This window comes from Aptenodytes patagonicus, chromosome 7 (assembly GCF_965638725.1).
Source record: "Aptenodytes patagonicus chromosome 7, bAptPat1.pri.cur, whole genome shotgun sequence".
Taxonomy (NCBI): domain Eukaryota; kingdom Metazoa; phylum Chordata; class Aves; order Sphenisciformes; family Spheniscidae; genus Aptenodytes; species Aptenodytes patagonicus.
The window spans coordinates 41985134-42008354 of record NC_134955.1 but is presented as its reverse complement, the minus strand read 5'-3'; the positions used below and the strand labels follow the sequence as shown (position 1 = coordinate 42008354).

General features: G+C 37.1%; 1 protein-coding gene across 1 annotated transcript in view; it reads right to left on the bottom strand.

The window, feature by feature from the left end:
* The window catches only part of SCFD1 (sec1 family domain containing 1), a 54119-nt gene extending 31010 nt beyond the window's left edge, over window positions 1–23109 (bottom strand). Inside the window, exons 1-14 of the mRNA XM_076344969.1 lie at window positions 23047–23109; window positions 19935–20005; window positions 18982–19070; window positions 17812–17902; window positions 16852–16974; window positions 15537–15624; window positions 11363–11452; window positions 10113–10168; window positions 9036–9121; window positions 7130–7229; window positions 3604–3743; window positions 3088–3178; window positions 2664–2737; window positions 255–336 (exon numbers count right to left, since the gene is read on the bottom strand). Of these exons, the coding sequence (XP_076201084.1) occupies window positions 255–336; window positions 2664–2737; window positions 3088–3178; window positions 3604–3743; window positions 7130–7229; window positions 9036–9121; window positions 10113–10168; window positions 11363–11452; window positions 15537–15624; window positions 16852–16974; window positions 17812–17902; window positions 18982–19070; window positions 19935–20005; window positions 23047–23077 (1212 nt within the window). The 5' untranslated portion in view covers window positions 23078–23109. The remainder of the gene's footprint in view (window positions 1–254; window positions 337–2663; window positions 2738–3087; window positions 3179–3603; window positions 3744–7129; window positions 7230–9035; window positions 9122–10112; window positions 10169–11362; window positions 11453–15536; window positions 15625–16851; window positions 16975–17811; window positions 17903–18981; window positions 19071–19934; window positions 20006–23046) is intronic.
* Between the last annotated feature and the right edge of the window lie 112 nt (window positions 23110–23221).

Genomic DNA, 23221 nt, shown 5'->3' with positions numbered 1-23221 from the left:
TAAAAAAAAAAAGAAAGTATACTGGTAAATTCTGATAAGAAAAAAATTCATACGTTTAGTTTGCTTTCCATGCAGAGGCATTCAAAATTCATTCCCTCTCACTCTTCAACACTAAGGAATGCTATACAGTGATTTCTGTAAAAGGTAGCACAACTGAGAAGGCTCACTTTCTTATCTTACTTCACTTGCTTGAATATATTTCTCTAGGTCAGGAACACTACTGATAGAAAACTGAAGTTGGAAAGCAATCATACCTTTATATGCTCCAAAACAGCTGTTGCAACATTTGTATGAAGATCAATGAGCCTCTTCTTTTCCAGAAGTTCTGGAAGAGAGCTGAAGAGATTAAATACAAACTAACCTGCTGAGTTGCACAGTTAGTTGAATTGTGTATTGTATACGGTCGGTACAAAAAAATGTATAGAATCATAGAATCATAGAACACTTTGGGTTGGAAGGGACCTTTGAAGATTATTAAAATCTAAAATTATAGAACACAGTAGGATTGGAACTAAAAAATTACAAGGTACATATGTAATGATTCTCGTAACAGAAGGACGTTATCCACATGTAATGTAGTAAAACAGGTTTTTACCTTGACTAGCAAAAAATAACATAATGTGGATAATTTAATATTCCTGTTGAAAGCTTGTGATCAACAACAGATATATGCCCTGACTACCTAAACAAATAATCTGCTAGAATTATGGCTTATATAATCAACATTTAGTTCATGTCTGATACATATAAAAGTATTAATATCTGCCAAATAATAGTATCTGTCAAATAATATCAAATAATGTCAAATAATTATCCAATAATACTAAATAATAATAGTAACTGTCAAATAAACACAGAACCTCTGGATGTCCTGGAATTTGTGCTTCTGCATAGAACACAATTCTCTATGCAGGATTCATGATTCAAATCCCTTCTTTTGTGAAATGGGAAACCGAATGGTTAAGTTTACTTCGTAGAAAATTTGTTACTTAAGGTGTTGTGATCTACGTGGCTTTCACTCCTGGCACTTGGGCATCACATGTATAAAAGACTGCTCAGGGTCTATACGCTTTCACATCCAAAAGCACCCTGGACAGCCAGCGTCTTACCCAGTTTAATAATAAGCGGATGAGAAGGCACTTAATGACATTGACTGCATGTCCTGAAGAACCACGAAGTTAAGCAACCATACTTTCTTTCCTCCTTTAAGCAATTATAAAATCAATGTTAGCTATGATGATTGGCCATTAATGACCTTATAGCTGAAAGGTGATTAGTACTGCCTTTGTAAAGGACTGCATTTAAAAAAAAGAAAGAAAAAAAACAAAGACAGGAGATCCTCTATGTTAGAACCTCTGGTTTTTAATTACTAATAGATATTCCAAATAGATATTCTAGAAATTGTAAAGCCTAAGACAACTCTGAAGGGTATCTTCTTCCTGCTAGCAGATGATGGACAGCAAAAACAACAAAGCCTAGTCTAATTCTTCCAGCAGAAACATGCCTAAATGGAAGATCTTAATGGTATTTGGACTTCTCAGCATAATCCTAAAGATTAGAGCCAAAACATTGCAATAGGAGAGTTTACTGTGTTATACACCTGAAGGGGGACAAGATTTTCCTTAATAATGCCAGATTACAGAATTTAGTCATATAGAGGCTAACTGAACAGTAAAACTTCCTTGATGAAGTTTTAGTCATATGATTTTAATTTTTTTGCTATCAGTTTAAAGCTTTTGATGCTTGTCACTTTCATACCTTGCTGCCTTAACCTGAAAACCAGCATCTTGAGAAGTACAAAACTCTAAAACTTTATAGGGGGAGCTTGGAAACATCTGCTCGCTTTTTTGAAACTGTCTGATCCATCACACATCCTTTGTAATTCCAATCAAATTCTAACCGGGGCATAGCATACAAAACAACTTTTGAAACTCACAAAGAGACAACTAACTAATGCAGACACATGCTGGATTTCATAGGACACTGGGCATATCACCCCATCTATCCTCAGAATAGTTATTGTTCCTTTTACTTCTGAGTGAGGTCCTAGCAAAAGGCAGCAAAATGAACATCTCCCTTCTCCAAGGCATCAGTGGAATGACAAACAGATTTACAATGAGGAACAAATCTAAATCTCTGACTTTCAGTGTCATCCATGGTGGCTAGGTCTCCAAAAGCAGGAGAGTAAATTTCCCATGCAGAGTTCTTAATTACTATAATCTTGCCAACAGATGTTACAGTAACCACATTAATCAAAATGTAATTAATTACACACTGTGCAAAGCAAGCAGATGCTTCAGGAAGTGGATTTCATTAACAATTTTTTTAAGGAAGGAATGCAGAGGTAGGTAGTTGGGTTTTTCTCGTGGAAGAGTGTAAGCAAGTCTATGATGCACTTAGATTATTCAGCTTTGCTGAGGAAACACTCCAAAGCCATGTGTAGAGGGCTCACATACACACGCTGTGGAAGTTAGATGTGCAAGTACTTGTCTAGGACATTGCATTAAACTTCACCAGAATTATAAAGCATTTAAACTCTATTATTGAGCTCAATAGCCTACTTTTAAAGCTATTTATTTCAAAGGATATTAAAAGTGAAACGACTGAAAGAATTAGAAAGGGTTCCCAATTAATTAAACAATAATGCATTATTGATTACTTACCTGACAGCTGAAGTTAGCTTAGCTGTATTATCAGAAAGCATACTTATTGCTCCTTCATCCTCCCCTTCTATACCCTGGGTTTTGGGGAAGGGTTTGGAAAGAGGAATAAAAATAGTCATAATAATTACAAAGATCACACATGCAAATACAGTCAGTACATTTAGAACCTATTTTCTCATAATGGTATTAATGTCTGGATTGTGTTTTACAGTTATTACGGGAATTACATAAATGTAACGCCAATAAATGCAAGAAATTGAACCTTTTCATGAAATACGGTACTTCTAGTCCTACTTTTAAGATTGTATTATGCCTAAAATTCAGCATGTGCTGATAATTTGGGGGGGGGGCGACGGAGTGGGCTAAGCATCTCTACAAGTCCTATTATGCTTTACAGAAAGCACATATAGGTGATAAAACTTACCATGATACTTTTAAGTCTTTTGACTTCATCTTCTTGGGCTCTGTAGGATTCCAGTTCTTGCTGAACAGACTCAGCTACCTCTGGGAAAGGACTAATGCAATACTCTGCATTAGGCTCAGTTAAATCAACAAATTGAAACACGAGAACCAGACAGGTTGCATGATCAAGATGACCATGAAATGTTTTCAGAAATATCAACACACAAATCATGCAGCAGTATCAAATCAGTGAAAATAATGACATCTTACTGTAGGTTTACTTAAACTTTCTAAGATATATTCACTGCTTTCAATATTTTTATATCATTTTGATAAGAACAATTTTGTGCTCTATAACAAAATAGCTAATACACAATTAATATGGACAATGAATATTGACAATGATCATTCCTTAAAAAAACCCCCAAACTTCAAAAATATTTTCAAAGAAGCTTAAAAATAGAACTACCATAATATGAAGAATATTTAGAATTTATATTAACTAAATGAATATAAACTCTGCACCTATACAGCTTACCTGCCCTTATGCTTTTGCCAGAATTTATCAGATGCAGTTAAATCATAGGACTTCTTATTTTTTTTCTTAGGTCTAGCACCTGCTGGAGAACTTTCCATTCCTGTTGATTCTTCCAAGTTAACTCTATTCAAATGGAAATCCTAAAAAAAAGAGGAATCTTATGTAAATATTTGACAGTTTTTAATTCTTTAATCAGTCTTTTATACTCAACCAATTATCTTCTAGAATATTTTCTAAAAAAATATTAACACAGCTATTTATCAGAATTTCATAGGAGGGCAGGAATCGGTTTACTAACAAACTAGATAACAACAGCAGCAATGTAAGAACTCCAAAATTACTCACACTTACTGAAAAAACACCAACCAAAGCAACAAATGTTAAGCAAAGACATCTGATTGTCTCGCAAGCAATCTTCTGACACTGAACTCTGAACACTGTTTTCTGTACGGAAAATAAATCATTTAGCAATAACTGAGCTATAACAACTGACCAAAACTTTAAAGTAACAGAATTTTCTGTGTTGCAGACAAAAAATGTTTTTAAGGCTGAATTTCACTTACACAACTACAGCAAATGTATCAAAGCCGCAAAGAAGCTCATGACATCAGCAACAGGAATATCCAGGAATATACCTTCATAGCTCTTTTCCTATTTTTTTTAAACACTAGTGAAATAGTGAGCGCATGATAAAGCAACAGTTTGCAACAAAGCTGCTATTTCTCCATATAGCTTTTCTTCTTCCACAGATGCATGAACCTAGAAACTACATCTTTTTGCTAGATGACACAGTTACGCTCACATAATATGTCAGCACACTGCTCCCTGTATGTCTTCTGGTTCCTGCCCCCATTATTTTTGACAAGGACAGCTCTATATTTTCTGCAGCATACATATTCCCTCTTGTTTTCAACAAAGATTAACAAGTACTCCACTTGCTGACTTTATTCTAACCCTTTTCAAGAACATTTAAAATTTCAAAGGTGTTCTTTGCTTGGCAAATAGTGATAGAGTCAAATCTTCAACTATACAGAATCTGCCATGAATCTTTCAGAATACGTATTTTTTCCAGAAATAAAACTCCACTTTATTATGTTCATTACAGGATACAGAACTACATCACTGTAAGTGAAACTGTCAAGATTTTAAAATGTTTCTAGTTATCCCTTGGCAGAGTTCACACTGAAAATGAAATGCTATAAATGATCCATGCCAGAATAGAAACAAAACTAAGTAGCTACTCAAAGGAAGCACATGCAGTCAGTGAGCACAAGCCTCATCTTACAAGACGTGTTTAATGTTTCAGCAAAAAAAAGGTATTTTTCAAGTACATATGTTTGATAAAAACTTTAAGGGAAAAAAAAAATCATTTGATTGCAAATTCAGCTGTAATTTTTAATGGAGATCTATGTTTTGGCTCAATTTAACTCACCAGTGACCTGAGTTTCCAAGTTAATTTTGGCATTTACAAGGCGTTTTACCAAAATGATTCTTATTGATTAGTGTTCCTCCTTTCACCTCCCCATTTTGTCTTTATAAGGCTTTCTATCCATGCCTCCCATTTTTCTGTATCCGATCCTGAAAGGTTTTTTATTCAGAAATGGGAATCTCTTCATACAAGCCTGTTTATCTGTAGAAACACCACCATTATAATCTAAACGGATGCAGCACACAACTTTGTGGCTGGGTTAGCATTTAGTTCAACACCCCACAGAACTCCTGAACTGTTGTAACTGAGAGCTTAAATGAAAATTCATTTGAAAGTACAGTTTACGTAATCATCACCTTGGTAACACTTTCACAGTTACAATTTATGGCCTTTTAAAAGGCTACTGTGGTTATTTCATGAAATATTATGCTCAGTATGTAAAGAACCTGGCAGGCTTGCCTTTAAGGTGAGTAACATGACTGGTTTTGAAATTAAACTTTTGCCCTTGACATGGAATCACAGGCCACTTGGTTACAATTTCACTAGACAAATTCATAATCCTATCAACTCAGTCAAAAATTAGATGCAACATGCAACATTTAACAAGTCGTTCCAGAGAAACTACTGAAGTCTGATGCAGTACAGATAAATATCCAATGATCCTCAAATCATTCTTCTAGTGTTATTCTAATATCCCTCCTTACTTGCAGCACTAGTTGTCCTCAGCTTCCACTACATCTTTGATCCCTCTGCATCTTGATGCACCAAAGTCCTACCCCAACACATGCCTGAGGCCACCTGATACTACCTTCTCTACCTAGCAGCTGAGTAGGAGGCAAGTACATGGAGCTTTGCATGGTTTTACTATCTAGTAAATGAGCATTTGCTGATTAAATGGTTGGCAGGTAACAAACCGAAATAAGTGTAAGCCTTGTGCAATAGCATTTACACCTGTAAAAATTCTAATTTGGGTTTCCATCCCCTACTTTCACTGATTTTCAAAAGAAACCTGTAGAAATTCAGTACTTCTATTTGCAAGTCTCTAGCCAGTTCAACAGTTATTGGAGAAAATAGTGCAAACTGTGTTATTTTCATATATGCCTTTCCTAAAGAAACCAGGCCAAAAATTGTTTATTTGTAAAAAGCAGCCTTAAGTTTAAGAGGAAGGGACTTTTCATAAGGAATGAATTACATAAAATAGAATTTAAAAGTGTCCTAAAACATCCCATTAGTGCTAAAATATTTTCATTGTAGCAATGCAAGTTTCTGGAGAACACTGTATGTATGACTATACAGTTCACAACCAACTTTGTATACAAACACACATGTGCACGTGCATATTTTACATATCCCTCTAACAGTCTCAATAATAAAAACAAAATACTTCTCAAAGCCAGATATTGAAATGATTTGCATGACTAACTCTACAGTATAAAAAAGCCTCCAGATAGTATTATTCTTACTCATATTATCTTTCATTATTTAGGCCGTAACTATATACAAAATGCATAAATCTTCGGTAAATAGTATTTGCTTTCATTCAAGTACATTTCTACTACTGGTTTTATAAAATAAACTTGAGGAAATGAAAGTGGTTTAAGGCTATCTGAATTTGCAAAAAATTATTAAAAAATCTATTTTAGATTCCTCACAGTAGGGTCATATACCACTTGGTATCTCTATATTGAACACCTACACCACCTTGTGGAGAAAAACAGAAATAGGTATTTTTAAAAATTCAAACATACTTAGAATTGGTTTAAAAACTCATTAAAAGCATTTATTTTTCAAAACTGAATGGCACTTAATTGAGTTGGGCGTTTACATAACATAAAAGATCATGAACTACTGAAGAAAAAGCTAGGATTGCTGAATTACCTATCTTTTGATGATATCAGGATTTCAACTTTTTAACCATTTTAGAAGTTATTGCTAAATAAACCTTCTAGAGAAAATATTCCAAGTTGTTGTTTACTAAACAACTTCCAAATAAAACAAACAAAACAGATTTTTGGATTAAGAGAGAATCTGGTATTAAGTTTAATAACAAACCGAGTGAAAAAATAGTTTTGGTAACAAAATCAGATTTATTCTTACCAGAACATCATGCACTAAAGCTTGGTATGTCCAAGTATGATGTAGAGGAGTTGCTAAATCTATGTTTCTGTCAACAAGGACTAATAGGGGCCTTTGGAAGCTGAAAAGATGACACTGTATTAGTACTTCTTTAAACATGTTTACAACACCCCAGTAACATCCTGAGTGATATCAGCCACCTTCTCCATCATATTTCAAGTTAAAAGCCAAACTGCCTACTGCAGAGTTCCTCCAGCCTTCCCCAAAGCATCTGGGGCTGATCACTGCCAGAAATTCCATGAATCCCTGTCTTAGTAATGATAAAAAGATTATTTTATTTTGTACTAAGTGAAATTACCAATGCATAAATATTGAGCAGAAGTCAAAACACTAAACAGTAACTAGCCTTTTAGGTACTAACTAATACCTCTTTGTGTGGATACACATTTGAGTTCCAAACAACTGTTTGAGTGGGTAATATTCAACCTTAATCCCCATCATTAACCTCAAATACAAAATATCTCTCTCAAGGGTTTTTCATTTCATTTTTCTCTTTGCTTGCATATGAATTCCATACAGAAAAAACGATGAACTCCTGAGATGCATTGTGGTAATTCCGTCAATACTCAATTTTGTGGAAAAAGAATGCAGACATGCCTAAATGTCTTGGGTTACGGCTACATGAAAAATTTGTAGTGAAGACAGGAAGGCTGTGAATTGACAGAACATTATTGCAACCATTTCCCTTCAGCACATTAACCCTACAGTAAATGTGATGGCTAAATTACAGTGTATTTGAACAGAGTAAAAGCATGTTAATTCCATGCTCTGGATTTCCTTGCAGCACATATTTTCACGTAGATATATAATCTCAAGAGCCTTAGTCACCTGATTCTGAAAAACCAAACTAAAGATCTGAAGCCATTTAACCGGTTAAAGGTTCCCATGTTTCCCTTTCCTTGCATTTTGATTTTCTGAGGGTAATGATGCTATACTATCAGGAAAACAAGCCACCCCTCTGAAAGAACAGTGGTTACAATTCAGTTCCCATGAAAATGAAGGAACTGGTATTTCACAGCTATTCTCTCCCCTAATACCTTTCAGTCTCATTCCATTTTGCCACCCCTGATGTTTTTTGCATCTTTTATCCAAGTTCTGCTCTTGAGATAAAAATATGATGACTATTTTATATCCAGTTAAGAGATCACAACCGTTACCTTCAGCTACAGTCTTCCCAACACATCTCCTACCTTTTCATGTACAGTGTAAACTCCTGTAATACGCTTTCCTAAGGCAGCCTGTGGAGTATTCAACTATCTGGGGGCAACGGTATGCATGGGAGGCAAGCATCCACAATGTCTTTTCTCACCTCTCTTCCCCCTCAAAGGATTCAAATGGTCATGACTTAACAGTCCCTAACGATCTAATTATCCAAGCGGTAGTCCTTAAGCAGTTCTCCTCTGGTAGATATAGGGATCAGATGAGAAACACTTGCTTTTGACATAACTACAACTGATAACAGTGCTTACAAGTGAGAAAACGGGTATTTCTTTCTTTTTAATGGACTAAAGGTTGCTAACAGATATGTTCAGACATCCAACTGAGTATTGTGGTCCTGTAAATTGAGTGTATTTGCAGGAGCTTGGTTCTCGCTGTGTTTAGAGGTTGAACAAAATTACCTGTTTCATTAAATGATTTTTGTCTCACTGTCCTAGGACTGCACACTTATTAGCTATAAAAGTTTTCAAACCAGTTATGCTAAGAGATTGGAAAACTCCCTTAAGAGTATACAAATTCTTTTAATATAGAATTTGAACCAAATTCTTGTAAATACAGTTTTCAGTACAGTGGTGACTATCCTAATGACATATTTCAGATAACTGAAATATGAAAAATAAAAATACATAGTTATTTACTAACACCATACCTGAACTGGCCAGCTCCAAGTGTGTCACCTGTAAAAAGGCTGTTTCTGGCATCCCTTAGATTCTCTCTGAGCTTCTTATCTAATTTCTGAAAGGGGAAAAAAACAAAACAGTGTTTAACAAACTAATGGTTTCCTAACCTCTTTATATCATCAACATTTAAAGATTTATTGCGCTGGTTTTGTAGTTTATAAATGTCTTAGCTGCAGGGAGTCTAGGTCCACTGCACACGGGAAAGTAAGAAATCTCTTCTTTCTATTTTCTCCCTCCAGCATTTATATCTATATCCAGGACTACATAGAAGATGTTTCCTTTATGTCCACTAATCTCCTCCCAGGCAATTAGCACCCTCTCGCTAAACATGCAAATAGAAAATACCAGTAGGAGGCACCAAGAAGGAACCACAGCAGAAGCAGCAAATTGGGCTGTCAGACACTGCCACACTAAGTGTTTCATAAAAATGAGATTACCCTCTATGAATGCATGCACACTGAATGCTTAGATTTAATCAGTATTAAGGCTTCACTAACAAAGAATGATGTGAGGAAGACGGAAGAAATGAAGCACCGTGACTCCTAATAAAGACAGTGCTGTAGAGATTTTTAATTGTGATTTAGTTTGGTAATTTCATCCCTACTTGATGATCAAGTTCAATGTCAGTTTAGTTTGATATAGTAAAAACGTCTTGTACTTATGGGGTTTCCCAATCATATAGATAAAAATTTCTTACTAAGACACACAGAAAAACCCAGGCCAGACAGCCACTTTTTAAACTGTGTAGATATAGCTTAATGGTTGTAATTATAATATCTGCCAGAAAATCGATAAACTCTAGATTAGGAATGATTATGCATGTTCAAGTTTCTCATCAGCTGATTCCATAATATTACAATTTCCACAGATGAGTTCCATGGAACTGAAATCAGAAAGGAAAACTGGTCTGTCTCCTTTCCAGTCTTATTTCCTTCATAAGGAAAAGTATACAATGACTCTAAATCTCTGCCTAGTATTGAGAAAAGTAAACAAGCTGTTAGGAAAGTTTTAAAACAATGATACTTGTTTAGAAAATAGTTTCTTACCACTGCCACCATTTCAGCTGCAGTTCCTCTTGAGCATCTGATTATAGGAATAGCTCCTAATAAAAGATATATTGACTTCTACTTGCATTATAATTTTCAGATTATAAGTTAGTGTACTTTTCATAAAACAAGTTTTCAGTAACATTCTGAGATGAAATTTTTCAAGTGGACAATACAAACTTATATTAAATTTGTCTCTTGCAGTCTTTATCTGTGAAACAAAATACTATATAGAAATATTAAATAAAGTTTTACAAAAGTAAGTGAATACCTCATACAGGAATTTATGAGAAGTATAGTGTACACTAGAAAGATAGCTAATGTACTGTGGAGGTGACAAACTATCTCATATAGAAATATTAAAACTTAGTTTCAAAATGTTAGAAGTCCCTTGAAAACGGTAATAATAAGTACTATAACACCACCACCACAATGTATCAGTTACAACTCACTGCAGGGTAATGTTACTTTCAAAAGCACATTTTCCATTGGCTTTCAGGTTTCATAATCTTTAGCTACTGTTTCTCACTTTTCTACATAAATACGAAAATTCCAATACCATAACAGTTTAAGTGACTGAGTAAAAGAAATTTAATTTGTATCATGCTAACACTTGATAGAACTCAGTAGGTCGAAGGGAATCTCTCTTGAACAGACTGCCCCATAGCGATCCCCAGCTCCCCTTGTACGAATGCTATCTCAGACTGCCTGATTTCAGTGAGAACTTTGATTAAATGCCATCACTATGAAAAATGTATGAGCTAAGCATCAAGAAAACTCACAAATAAAATAAGTAAATTTAATATATCTTCCTATTCCTGGAGTTACTTCAGTTAGATCTTTGCAGGGTTTGTGTGAGGGGTTTTTTTTTCTTCTTTTTCTGTGTGGGTTTTTTTTTTTTTTGAGCTACAAATCCAAACTCAAAGCACTATTGATCTTCATTGAAAACTAGGATTTTGTAAAAACAGTAAATCCAAACCTTTGCATTTCAGTATTCTTCTCCCATTGATACTGAAGACTAAGACTCAACTCCCACGTAGGACAGCCTTTATTATCTTTTGCAGTGAAGTATAGCAATAATTTGAGCAAGATCATTAACCCACCCTGTGAACTATTAAGATTTCTGTCACAGATCTAATTCTGCCTTTAATTTGCTACACAAAATCGCTAAACTTCTAGGTATCTCATTGAACATGGATCTTTTTTAAAAGGAAAACATATGGAAAATATGCTAGAATTTGACAACTTACCAAGTGTAACAAAAAAACAGAAGAGACTATCAACAATAGTGTCCATTATAGTTTCCATTTCTGTGTCCGTTATGTCTGGTCGGTTAATGGCTAAAACAGTGTGGAAAAGAGTTAAGAATAGGGTTAAAGTTTATGCCACTTTAATACTGAGAGCGCCATCCTCTTCTTACCTAATGGCTGTTAACAGCCAACAGCTTTTGTTGCAGAAGAGATTAAATTGTGAAATGCCCCTCTTAGCATATCCATTAATTTTTTTCCTTTTTTTTTTTTTTTTTGCTTTTTTTTGAGCAAAAAATTGGGAGAACTTAATTATTGCTCACTGTATAAGGTCAAACACTAACAATCTTTTCAACTATCTCTGACAATGCATACTGTAACTTCTGGATTGCGTTAGTATTGCATTACTAAAAAACTCCCAGAAAACCACGTTACGGAACAGAAATGGCCATCCACTTGGAAAGCATTTTTCAGATATAAAATCCTCAAGAATCACTTGTGCAATTTAAAGAGAATTACAGTATGCAGTTATCTATATTTAAAGATTCTAAATCCCACTGCTTGTAATGGAGATTCCTTTTCTTTTTTCTTTTTTTAATAGATTTACTGTCAGTCTCTAGGTTAGGGATAATTCCCAAGTTCTAAAACATTTCACACTACAGATAGAAAGATTTTACTCACATATTTAGGTCAGAACAAGAGACATATAGCAACATTTCTATTAAATAATTAACACTGACAAGAATATAATAGCGAACAGTAACATCAAACCTAATCTTAGCACAGGTCTCAAGTCAAGCACTACCTCAGGAATCATGCCATAAAACCCATCCTCCTTTGTTTTATTTTACCTTTAAAGATTTCTCACATAATTACCTGTCTTATACTCTTTCTTCAAAAACGAACTTCAAAAAACTCTGAACATTAATAAGCCTTCTATCCCAAATTTATGCACGGCCAGCCATAATAATTCTCTAACTTTAAAGGTGTTTTTTTCCCCCAGCTTTTGTCCTCTAAGAACTTTAGAGAGATGGATTATATTAGCAATTTCTATCAGCAGCTATACTTAGTAAGTCAAACTTTTTACTAGGCTGCTAGGATAACAGCAGCAATAGAAGCGCCCCCCTCAGCTTTTTTTTTTATTATGAGTTCAAGGTCCTGAAATATCAGAACCAAGAAAGGCAGGCTGTTCCCAATATCTGTATTTTTCTGTAATGACAAAGCTTTGAAATTAACTAGGGCTATCATTCTGTAGTTATCTCCAACTAACGGTCTCCCAGTTTACAGGGGGGAAATAATCCTATTTTTACCCCCTTGCCTTTCTCAATTTTAGAATTTAATTCCCTCGCTATTACTATGTTTAAGGTACTCACTTATGATCTTCCAGTAATCTGCATACTGTCAGTGCAGTGTAACATGCGCATTTTATGAGCACATTCCTTTTATTTGTACCATAGCAATCGACACAAATATTCGATATTACTGCTTCTTAGGTGAACCTTTGAGAAACTCCATTAATAATCTTTCAGTAAAATGTTCTATCATGTTTTCTATATATTCCTCTCTCTCCACTGTAACAAGCTTATTGGGGATGCATCTATTACAGAAAAGTAAGCTTAGATCTCCTACATTTTCTTGTTGTTTTACAACATTGATCCAAATTTGGTAAAGAAGCATTCAAACAGCATCGAACAGGATGCCAGGAACATCAACTTCATATCAATATTACCCATTTGCTCTTCCTTCTACACAGTTGTAGAAAAACAAAACCAAAGGGAGGGAACCTGAGGGATTATCTAGTCAGTCCTCTTGCCCAAAGATGAGTTAAACCTGTGTTATTTCTGTGTCTAAACCAATTCCCAAAGCCTCCCAGTCATGAAAATACCATAATGTTTATTGGTAATCTATTCTAGTATTTCACTGCCTTTGATGTTAGAAAGTGCTCCTAATATCTGACCAGAAACTTTCTTGTTGCAATTTAAGTGCATCACTTCTTGTCCATTACTACACGGACAGAGAGAATGTGTTATCTCCTTTCTGTCTGTGAAAGCCTTTTACATAACTGAAAAACTTTATCATGCTTATTTGTCCTGACATTACCTCTCTGTAAATGCAGTCATACAGCCACGAAACCAGGAAACTGAAAATTAACCTTTTTTGTTGTATTTGTTCTTAGTTCACCCATTCAGCTACATGCGTGGCCACACATGGCAGTGCTGCTGCAAGAACAGCAGCCGTCTTTCATCACCATCAGAATTACATTGACTTATGTAGATTATGAAACTATACACAAACTGACAGTTTCCTGCTAGGGTTACTCTCCAAAGGCAAAAAAGACCACTTCTTCTTCGCCCCTGCACTCCTACCGCCTGTCTGTGTCAGATCTAGAACTCACACAGCGAGATGGATCGGCTCAGTGCTTTAATGGAAAACTAATCACTCTCTATGGGAGATTAGATTTCCGTTCGATCGGCTTTTGGAAACAGCCCACTTCTAGATTGGTTTAAACATAGTGTGAAACCGCGTGTTGTGTGGCAAATTTCAGCAGCCCAAGAGAGGAAAACAAACAACATAGAAACTGATGGGTGCAAAACATTTACAGTCATTTAAATCCAAATTCCTTGTTAGCTAGGAATCTTATGAGAGCCTGTCAAGTATCTTTACATACACACAAACACATCACAAAACAATTACTACTAAAACTCTTAACAGCAGGTTTTACTAGGAAAAAAAAAAAGTACTTTTCAAACAAAAATGCCCTTCATTCTGACAATGGAATCAATCCCCAGTGTGAGACAGAACTCAGTATTATGGATCTGGTTTTAAAGAAAGGTAACGACTTTGGAAATTGGGCAAGAGAGGAGAAAAATTTCACTGCTAAATGTTAGGCATATGGAGACTTCTCATCTCTACCTGGTCACTAGTGAGTATTCTGTGCATCCAAATAAATCAGGAATTAACTGTGTGACACTGTGTGTAGACACTGTGGCTACACTAAAGTAATGAGGAGCTGCTGCTAAAAAAGGGCTATCTTGCCTCTGACTTACACACTTCTATTTTCTAATGGTATTTTCTATGGAACGAGTCAACTGAACAAACACTCTGCAACTCCAAGATTACTGGTTCTGACGTAAAAGGAGAAGATGAGGGAAGCTACAGCAGGGGCAGCAGGACAGCCCACCCTGTAATAGCTAGCCATTTGAGTAAGAGGGGCAGAGAGGTAGAGTGATAGTTCTCTGTTGATTTAGCATATTGAATGGGTCACGGGAGCACAAAAATCAGATCAAAGGAGGAAGGAAAACCATGTGGACAATTATGACAACTAGTATATATGTTGACTTGAGCTGCCATAGCACTATAGCTGTAGAGGTAACTGACCTAAGGCAGCCACTTGGTTTTCCTGCTAGGTTCCAAAACAGGTCCAACAGAAGTCCCAAGAAAAGAAAAAAAAAAAAAGAGTTCCATAAGGCTGACTTCACTTGCAACTCTGAGACTTTACAAAGAAGCTGACATGCTTGGCTCACATGCTTGCAGAAGCAATCAGCATTTCTTACTTTCTAAAATGCCCTTTCCCAGATTCTTCCCTGTGCTACTCCAGCCCCTGATTCTAATCGTCTCCCCTTACACACTCCCACGTGTTCATGTCTTGAATGAGAAAAGCAGGTACCGACTGGTCACTGTCTAGAAGCTACAAGAAACTCTTATCAGCTAAAGCCATCTTTCTTGCTTTGCATTCCTTACAGTAACTTTCCAACTGACCATTCACACAGAAACAAAATACTTAATTCCTTAAGAACTGCAGAAGTGGTGCCTAAACACAGCAGCAGCCACCCAGTGTCTACTATCTACGTGTGTAAACAACATGAATTTTTTCCTATATTATTCCACGTACAAAAAGCCCTACTATCCATATGTCTATACTGCAGTTTTGCTTTACTAAATGTAATTTAAAAATACATAATTATTTTTCAGTATTACAATAGCCATGTAGTAAAGATGCTGAAACTAATATCTAAGAACTGCTTCCTTCATGACTTTAAACTACACATCTAACAGATTATCCTGAATTCTGAGCAGACCAAAGCAAAATAAAATCATTGCTTGTATTAGCTACAACTTCAAAAGTAAATTTCAACTTTGGCCATTCCAGTATAATTTTTATACAAATTTTACTTACCACGATATGAAACAAGTTCTTTGTTTTGGTTACACAATACAAACATGTCATCTTCTAAAGTAATAAAATTAAGATATTGATCAAACACCTAGAAATCAAGGAATAATGGTCAGAACAGTCCAGAATGAAGCATAAAAAAAAAAACTACCTGTGATTTATTGCTACTTCTTTTTGAACCTTTTACAGAACTACCTATTAAAAGAAAGAAATGCAAGATACAATCTATCAAATAAAAAGCCTGTGCAAGGATTGAGTGATAACACAAAACATTAGAGCACCTGAAAAGTGCTAAAACAAAACAGTCCAACTTCAAGTATTTCTGTGGACAGACAAATTTTTAGTAGCCACTCATCACTGAAAAAAAACATATGGAGGATATTATAATATTATAGGTTTATTTTTTATTAATATGAAGGACTACAACATAAACAGTGCTGAGCTCTCAGGCAGGAGAGAGGAAAGAGGGCAGTATCTACACAATGAGAGATTATAGCTCACAAATTCTCATTCTTTGGTAATATACCTGTACATTCAGGAAAAAAATTAAACCTCTATAACGTAAACTGTTAATGGGACATCACAACAGAAAAATAGATTTAAGAAAGTTAGTTCACAGTGCTACACCAATTTACTCCTGCTGAAGACCTAAGGCTTAAACAATACTACTAGTTTTCATTTCATTTCACAACAGTTTCTTTCTCTCATGCCAGTAGTATGCCCTAACAGTAGTGAGAAAAAGTGAATGTATTTAAGTATATATGAAAATAATTAGTTAATAATGTACAGGTTTTGGTACAGGCATTCAACAAAAATAAGAGGGTACTTATCTGACACCTGCCTTTATATCATAAAGGTATAGGAGTGTACTGAATAACTGTGTATGTATGAAACATCTACCTCTGCAGTACACTGCCTATTTAAAATGACAACTGCACTCATACTGCACTTTTTGTGTATTTAGGAGCTAAAACCCCCACCCCGTTATATATGCACTGGATGTACTCATTGAGCTGATGAGATCGGGAATACTCTGAAACCACTGTATTTCCCCTCTTATCATTTAGCACAAAGGTCTTGCAGCACTTGGACTTTTTACTAAGCTGAAGTATAGTACTAAGCTGCATTACTGAGATGACCGTAGATTCCCTTTTTTCCCCCCAGTAAATCTGTGCCTGACATTGAATCTAGCTAAACATTTATTTTGTTCGTATTTCAGTCAGAAAAGCTGTGTATGGCACTGAAGTGGCCACGTAAGAATGCAGTAACACCTGTAATGGCAGTATCTTTAACATTAGAGACTGGGGGATTTTCTTACCTTAGCCACTTGAGTTACTGCATTAGCACCTATGGCAGCATTTGCAATATCTTCCAGTTTACTTCTCGAAATGGCAGAAATAAAGTTTAAATAATAAGATTCATAAAGCTGGTTTCGAAGGTCCTAAAAGGAAGAAAAACCACAACCTTTTTCCTGAATAAGTACTAATATACTTCTGACTAATTAAAAAACATTCTTAGTTTTACTATGTGACGTTCCAAATATCCACAGTCAAACTAAATTTTTGGAAGTGCTTAGCTGTCTGTTCATACAGCTCTGTACGCAGTGTTTTCACTACGTAACTAGATATAACTAACCTAACACAGAACTGCAAAAACCAGGAAATGAAATTTAAGCTACCAGATAGCAACTACTACTCCACACCTTACCACTGACCAGAAGTACCCTTTGCTCTTCTTTCTTCCTTTGGTGAAGATGTCAACCTTCGACCAATTCCTCCCAGAGAATGTGAAAAACTGAGGTTAGCCTAGTTCAACCCCCCTGCTCAAAGCAGAGTCAAATACAGCAGGTGGTTCAGGATTGTGTCCAGCCGAGTTTTGAACATCTCCAAGGATAGAGACTCCACAAACTCTCCAGGCAATCTGTTCCAGCATTCAGCCACCCTCATTAAAATATTTTTTTCTTTGTTTAAATGGAATTGCCTATATTTCGATTTCTGCCCACTGCCTCTTGTCTTTTCACTCCCCAAAACTCTCTCTCCAAAACACAGGAGACATATTTACCCTTCCACTTTCTGGGAAATTGAAGTTTTGCATGTAAAAACTTGGGATAATATTTTTATGACAAATACGTGCTAATATATAAAAAATGCAAGCAAAGGTGTTCAGACACGCACAAGAACTAGGTATCGAACAGTCACACTCAGGTGAGTGCAGGATTACTTCACACACTCTACCTCTGTTGCGTCCACTCATTTGAAACATTAAGCATGCAAGTTACCTGGCACATTCTGTCAATATTTTCTTCTGTTGGCATTACAAAGTAAACAGCCGGAACATCTGGAATGGCATCGCGATCTGAATGCAAAAGCCTGAAAGGAAGAAAAAACACTTCTCTAATGTGTTCCTCCTCAGATTTGTGTAAAATTATAAAAGTTAAAGAAATTATTTATTTATACAGACACATTTAATTTCCTACAGCTTCTCCCTATATTTAGCTAGATTTTAGCAAGAACAAAACATGAAAAAATAGCAAAATCGTATTTGTATAATTTTTGGCTGAATATATTAATAGAGGCCTCCAAAGTTTATTCAAAGCTTGAGAAAAGGCTTCGCAAATCTTCAAAAATAGATTAATATGTTCAGAGGAAGGTAAAATACTGCATCCACAAAGTTCATATACTAATTATTAATTGTTGACATGATAACAAAAAACCTGCGTATCTCAGACTATTAAACTTGCCTTTCCTGCTCATTAAAACAAAGACAGGCAAGGTGCTTACACGTTTCTCTCACATTTCTGCTGATATGTCAACATGTTAAACTGTGTTTCCATTTCTAGCCTTCACTTAGTAAAACTTAATAAACTTTTGAAAAAAAAAAGTATCTTCAAAGATCCTCCATGACTATTACCACAGCTAAGGAATGACAATGAACTAAATAAATGTAATCTGGAGAAAGAGAAATGGAAATCTCTTAAAATAATACTTAAAGATTCCGTATCTTTGACAAAGACAATTAAAATCTATGTACAAAAAGACAAGCAGAAAATATGCACAGTCCCATGAAACAGTTTGTGCCAAAATAATTTTAAGATATATGAATACAGAGGGAATTGTACAGACAGACTCCCCAAAACACCCATTGGATAATTCTTATTTCTGAGCAGGGGCCTCCTCTACTTAGTAAGAAATCCTACTGAATAGTGTTTGGAATGACCTTTCCACTCCCTAATTCTGAATAATACCACCTGATTTTAGAAACAAGTCAGGGTATAATCTTTATTTTAGTGGTTATTCATCAAACGATTTTCAATGTTTTGTTTGTGATTTTGGGGGAATATTAAATAAAGGGTTTTTTTGGAAAAAAAACCAAAAAACCCCCCCAAAAAACCCCAACACCCCCCCCCCAAAAAAAACACCCAAAAAAACCCCTGATTTTTTTTACTTACAGATGCAAAGTGATCCCCATATCTCTCAGCTCTTTCACTGACAGCAAAGGTGAGATTATATCTTGGCCAAATCTGTCATAAATGAGAACCTGAAATAGATACACATCTTTTTACAAAGTGGTGTAAAAAGTGGATACTGTAGAATACAGGATACAGTGGATACAGGAATTCAGGTTTAAGGAACTACTGTCCTAGCCTGAAAAGTGCTAAACATTTACCAATTTATAATACATCATTAATTTGTCATGGGCTTCCATTTGTGCTTACTAATAAAAAAAAAAAAAGAAAAGAAACTCAATGACAAAGGGAAATAAATTCATTATTTCCATCTCCTGAAAAGCATCAGTCAAACAAGAATCTGCTGTCAGAAATTTGTTATTGTAAGTGCAGAATTTCTCTGACTGCATTTGGGAGGAAACAAAAGGAGAAGCAGAGCGGGGAAAAAAGGAACTAGCAAAAAAAAAAAAAAGACAACAGGATGGATGAAGAGACAGTATATATGCTTTGTAGTAGCAAAAACTTCTCACAAATTACTTACTTTTTAAAGCTAATAAAGGTAGCTTGAGCTCAGTTGTCCTAAATTTAAGGCTATTAATAGTTCTTCCCTTTCTATGGGCTTCTTTCTGACTCTGTGCGTTCACCTGTAAGGTATCATGTAAGTTTCCGCCAACAGTTATCAATGAGACCTAAGTATATTTCAAAAATGTCCTCCTCAGTTGCTCATTAAAATATTGCCTAAAGAATCAGTCATTGGGTCTTCAAGCAGCCAATATCTCAAATATGTATTCTGCTCAGGAATTCTGATATTCAATTCTGTATATTCATAACACACATAACAACCATTTTGTACAAGTTAAGAACATAGAGAAGATACTCGAGTTAGTTAAAATTTGAAAATCTGAACTTTTTTGAACACTATAAAATTCTTCTATTCCTGTTCAAATAGTTCTTACCTTCCATACTGGTTCTCCTGTGCTGTTTTTAACAGGAGGAACATTGAAGTTCAGCATACGTTTCAAAGCCACTGGAAAACAAAGCAGAATAATGCTTTACTCTCTTTACACTTCAACAATAGAGACTAAATACATTACCAGGATTTTATTATACATTTCATTTGAGAAGAAAACCATCATAAAATATAAATGCAACAAGTCACATTTTCATTATTTTTATGCAGCTTTGACCAACAAGTGGCACACATCAGCTAGAACTTATGGGCTCTGGAAGACACTGCAAAAGGAAACGAAGCAAGTCCCAAAACATGAAGAAAGAATCTCTCTCCTTAGTTATACGGGCTATATTCTGTCGCAGTTTGCCTTAAAAATAATTCCAGTATCTTCCTGAAGGTGCATTCTGTACAGTAGGAACTAGTTTGCTTTATTCCCCTGATCTGCTTTTCCTACCCTACAGGAACAACAGTATACACACAAGCAAAAAATACCTTTTCACCTGACTCAAACTGATACACACTTTGAAACATTTTGAGAACTCACTGGAAGAAATTGCTGCTTTAAGGGGTACAAAAATACCCCTAATTTGCAGCAGGAAAACTCTTTGAAACAGGAATGAGCTTTCATTTAACTTTACATTCAACACAGAAACCAAAGCAGATCCCTTCACCTACCTCTAACTTACAAATCTATTAAGCGAGGAGTCCTTCCTCATTTATCTGATTAAACAATACACTAAGTGCTGTTCTCCCATCTTTGACTAGAAGCAAAAGACTATTTGCATCAATATAAGTTAGTGGCTATTCTCTTCAAACTCATAAACAAAATAATCACAAAGCTTTGCAAAGAGGAAAAATCAGGGCAATGTACACCAATTTGCTCATAAATGGAGAGCAGTAGAAATGGTTAACTTCTAACTCTTTGGCTGAATGAGGCTTGTGAGCATACTCAGCGCAGTTCCCCTGGAGATCTCCTGAGGTCCTTTCCAGCCTGAGCTGTCCTGTGATGTATTTTCACTACTAATGTTGCAGCAGAAGCTCTTCTCATTGCTCTTGACATCTGCTGCAAATCTCAACTCCAGTTGAACTTTGGCTTTCCTAACACCATCCATCCATGCCCAGGCAATGTTTCTAAAGTCCTCCTTTGCAGTCTGTCCCTGCCTCCTCCTCCTGTGTACTGCCTTTTCAAATCACATTACCAGCAGTGAAACTTGACCATGGCAGGAAGCAAGCTAGCAGGGAGCTGGGTCTCCCTGGAATCCAGCCTTCCACTTGCTTAATACATTTTTTTTTTTCCTCTTTTTTTTTCAAAAACACCATGGAACAATCCTGAAAGCTGATTACAGGCTGCTCCTGGAGCCTTCGCTCCCTCACTGCCAGTGACACCTTCCATACATTTCAGCCATATGAGCAATTTTGTATAAAGCTGCGTGGTTATGTATTTTGGTACTACTGGACCTGAAGCAGCTTCTTTGTAGAGTTTACCTTTAAATTAAAACTTGGCATAAGCTCTCTACTAAGGAAGACAGCAATCAGACAAACATTCAGCAAGTCTCTGGGTTTCTTTTTTGTATTTATATTGCCATTTCATTTATGTTTAGGCTGAATACTCTCTAGGGCAAGGATCAGGTTTTTACTGTGCTTGCACAATTATATGCTTTGACTGGTTATGAACCAGGATAAAGGTCACAACAGATGATGCACATACGTGGTAATACAAACACTAAATAATAATAAATCTTTTCCTTTTTCTGAGTATCTTTTAGTTGTTCAATCTACTTCCTTGCAAATGACCTCCCCAATGGAAGACAACATGGGTTCAGTGGTAAAGGTTGACTGAAACAATCAAGTAACAAGGTGAAGCACAACAGAAAAGCATAAAGCTGTATGGAGTAAGGGCTCAGTGGGCTTTATCAGAAAGGTAGCAAAGAGAATAAAAGTAAAGGATTGCAAAGGAACATCAAATAGCACTATTAATGGTAGCTGGCCACAGGAATGCAATTATAGAAAGTAGATTTCTGGTACAAAAAGAAGATGAAGAATACAAGTAAATATTTAAGGTCCACACAGAAACTCAGACTGAGATTTTCAGGCAGATGATTTTAGACATTTCATGTTAAATAAACGCACCCAGAATCCTCTATACCACCAGAAAGATACTGCAGTTATCAAGGAGAAGGAGACAAGATAACAGCTCAAACTACTGACAAAAACTTCGGCAAGTAAGGGAAGTAGAGGACTATGGAGTCGACATGCTCTGCGCTTTAGGAGTATGTTCAAAGGGCGGCTCGAGGCTCCACAAAGCAGCATCAAGACAGAGAAGAGAAAAACAATTATGAACTTGTAGTAATGTGTAAGGAGGGACTGAATAACTAACCCTTTACCCACAGAAAACCTCCTGCATAATTAGTTGTAGTTGTTAATCTCGTATTCTCAATTTCTTGAGGGTCTGTACACACTCCGAGGCCCCTGCATCGTCTTAACAGGAGCATCACAACAGCAGCTTTATCTTTGCGCCATTAAACGATATTTCCCGTTGATCCTTGCCACGGGCAGAAAGGAAGCTGAAACGGAGGGAGAGCACAACCCGCTCCCCACAGCCACGGGAGAAGGGCACCGCTCACGTCCCGGGCCCGCGCAAGCCCCTCCCCGGGGGCGATTTCCACACCACGGCGGCACCTGCGGCCACATCCCTTGGGCCTGGGCCCGCCGCTGCCCGGCCAGGGCGCACCCACTGCCCTGTACCCTACAGCGGGGCCGGGCCCCCTCGGCAAGAGCTGCGGCCAGAGGCCCCCGGAGCCCAGGTCCCCCGGGCCTGCCGCCGCAGAAGCAGCTGAGCGGCGCCCCAGCTCCTCCGCCCCAGCGGCCGCCGGGGTACCAGGAGGCAGAAAGCCGCCGTCCCGTGGCCGGGAGACCCACGCCGGGTGAGAGGGCGCGAATCTCCCAGCGGAGGCGAGGCGGCGCGGAGACGCCCACATCCCGCCCCGGGGCCCCGCCGGGGGAGGCAGGCAGGAGCCCCCGGCTGAGCGTGACGCTGACCTTGCTCCCTCCCTCCCCCGAGCGCCGGAAAGGGCACCTACCGCGCCGCGCGACGGAGACCGCGGGAAGCCGCTTACCTGTCTGCTTCTCCCGGATACCGGCCGCCATTTTCCTGCCCCGCCAGCCCGGCCGCGGCGCGGCGCCCCGCCCACCGCCGCGTACGCAGCCGCCGGACGACGTGGCGGCCCGTAGGGCGGAGGGAGGCGGGTCCCGGCCGCCCGTCCTCCGCCCCTGCCCGGGCGCCGCCAGGTG